Source organism: Merops nubicus, unplaced genomic scaffold (assembly GCF_000691845.1).
Source record: "Merops nubicus isolate BGI_N331 unplaced genomic scaffold, ASM69184v1 scaffold42022, whole genome shotgun sequence".
NCBI classification, from domain to species: Eukaryota; Metazoa; Chordata; class Aves; order Coraciiformes; family Meropidae; genus Merops; species Merops nubicus.
Window position 1 is genome coordinate 1 of NW_008592351.1, and position 2,434 is coordinate 2,434.

The window sequence follows — 2,434 nt, forward strand, 5'->3', positions numbered from 1 at the left end:
TGACCCCTATTCCCGTCCCCACTCCAGCTCCCATTCCTGTCCCAAATCCTTTCCCCCGCCTGCTCCTTTGTCCCCATCCCGTCCCCTGCCTTGACCCCGTCCTTGTCCCGGCAGTGATGAAGTCCAAGGGCAAGGCCGTGGTGAAGGAGGGGCCGAAGGGGCCGGAGGTGTGCACGGACCCCGTCATGCTCACCACCTACGCCATGGGAGTCAATTACTTCAAGGAGGGCCCCGAGGTGGCCCTGAAGCCCGACTCCGAGTACCCCGACTGGTAGGTGGTGCCCGGCTCCCCTTGCTCTGTGCAGAAGGGGTGTCCTTCCTGGGTTGCCCAGAGGTGCCATCCCAGTGGCACAGAGGAACTGTTCTGGGAGGAGGAAAACTGCTCTGCAGCCCAGAGACCTCCCCTGGGGATGAGGGGATGCAGTGGGTGAGGCGTCCCCACTCGCAGGTCACACACCATCGCTCCCTCCTGTGCTCGTCCCTTCACACCCTCTCACCCTCTGCGTTTGCCCCCAGGCTCTTTGAGATCCACCTCGGGCCCCCCAAGAAGCTGGAGGAGCTGGACCCCAACTCGATCGAGTATTGGAGGCGCCTGCGGAAGTACAACACGTGGCACCGCAACAGGCTGAAGAAGGGCAAGAAGCTGTAGGGGCTGCAGAGCTCAGGGCTGCCCTGCAGCCAGCTTTGGGTCTCCTCTTGCTGTGAAGGAGTAATAAACCTGTGGCGAGGCTGGTGCCTCGTACAGAGGCTGTGGCAAACCCAGGCCCTCGGCAAGCTCGGTGTGGGTCCCTCTTCATGTCAGGGGATTAGTGAGGGGCTGAGGCAACACAGGCCACAATTCTTGGTGTCTGCTACAACAAGCTCAATTTTTTATTCATAGATGGAGCCTGTGCCTTGAAACGTGTCCTGCTCTGTCACAGTGGGCACTGCAGCAGCTGGGGCTGAAGAGCCCTGGGGGTGGAGTGAGTTTGGGGTAGGGAATGACTCCACAGGGAGTGACTCTGCTGGCGTTGCTGCATCCCTGGGGGGCCTCTGGGGGCTGAGCAGCCTGTGCTGCCGGGGGGCAGGAAGACTTGGGGGGCAGGCGAGGTGAGGGGGATGCTGCAGTGCTGCCTCCATGCTCCCGCCTCCTCCCGGCAGCCAGGGAGTGTCCCCAGCTCGGCTGGGCTGTGGTGGGGGCAGGCCTGTCCTTGCTGCCCTGTTCCCCATGTCCCTGGCTGGCTCTGGCCTCCTGGAGCCCTGTGGCCTCTGTCCTGCATGCACATGGGGCACCGTGTTTCATTTCTGTCCCAGCCTGGCTGCCCTGCAGCTCCTGCTTGGCCTTCAGCCGGGCTTTGGGGACAGAGCAGCCGCCCACAAGGTCCTCCCGTGGTGAGGAAGGGGCCCAGCACCATCCCCAGTGCCCCCCGCCCCGTGTCCAGCCCCCCAGGGGGCTCGGGGGCAGGCTGGGTGCTGCAGCAGTGCCCATGCGCTGTGGCACAGGAAGCTCAGAGGGAAGCAGAAGTGCCGTGGGCGGGGGGTTTGTGCTGAGCCCTCGTTTCCTCTGCGTGCGGCTCAGTGTGAGCCCTCGGAGCACACGGGGCTCAGGCCAGGCTGTGTCCCACAGTGAGTGCCCCGTCCCTGCCCTTCCTGCCCTGCTTCTCGTCCTCCCTGCGCCGCCCCCCAGCACGTCCAGACCCCAAATCCAGCAGCAGGTGAGCAGAGGGGGTGCTGAGCCCCTGTACCTTCATTTTGGAGCCTGCCTGGGTGAGCATCACCCAGCTGTCATGAACAGCTTGGTGCTGGGCAGCGAGTCGGTGGGGAGGGACCAGCGGGGAGGAGGAGGGGGAGGGACCCGTCCCTGGGTGCTTCCCCTGTCCGGGGTGATTCCTCCTATGCTCCCCTGGCTGCCAAAGCCTTCACCAGGGAGCTGGGGCAGGACCCAGTCCCAGGACCCTCACCCAGCCCCCCTAACCCCCCGTCGGGCTCCTTGTGGTGGCCCGGCAGGACTTGTGCTGGCTCCAGAGCCACAGCCCTGAGGCCTGGTGATGGTGAGGGGGCTGCTGCTGTCCCACCGGGGTCTCTGCAGGACAGGAGTCCCTGGGCTCAGCCCTCCACAAAGGGCCCTGTTCTCTGTGTCCCCTGAGGGGATGAGGAAGGTGACAGGGGACATCTTTCCAGTTCCTTGGACCCTGTCCTGGGCTGGGCTAAGGTGGCCCTGGCTCCTTGCCTGAGGCTGGGGTGTGGGTTCGAGAGGTCCCTGTGCCCTGGAGACGTTCAAGGTGAGGCTCCATGGGGCTCTGAGCAACCTCATCTAGCTGGGGATGTCCCTGCTCACCGCAGGGGGGTTGGGCTAGAGGAGCTTTGAAGTCCCCTCCAGCTCAGAGCATTCTATGATTCCGTGCCACTGCCGTGGCTCTCATCCTCCCCGCCCGGAGGGGGAGCCACTGCCACT

General features: G+C 64.6%; 1 protein-coding gene across 1 annotated transcript; it reads left to right on the forward strand.

Annotated features, from left to right (window-relative positions):
• Positions 1 to 114: 114 nt before the first annotated feature.
• MRPL54 (mitochondrial ribosomal protein L54) lies at positions 115 to 649 on the forward strand (the record flags this gene model as incomplete). Its single annotated transcript, XM_008935113.1, has 2 exons — positions 115 to 271; positions 517 to 649. Coding segments are annotated over 2 exons (290 nt in total), but the record flags the coding sequence as incomplete, so codon positions are not given.
• Between the last annotated feature and the right edge of the window lie 1,785 nt (positions 650 to 2,434).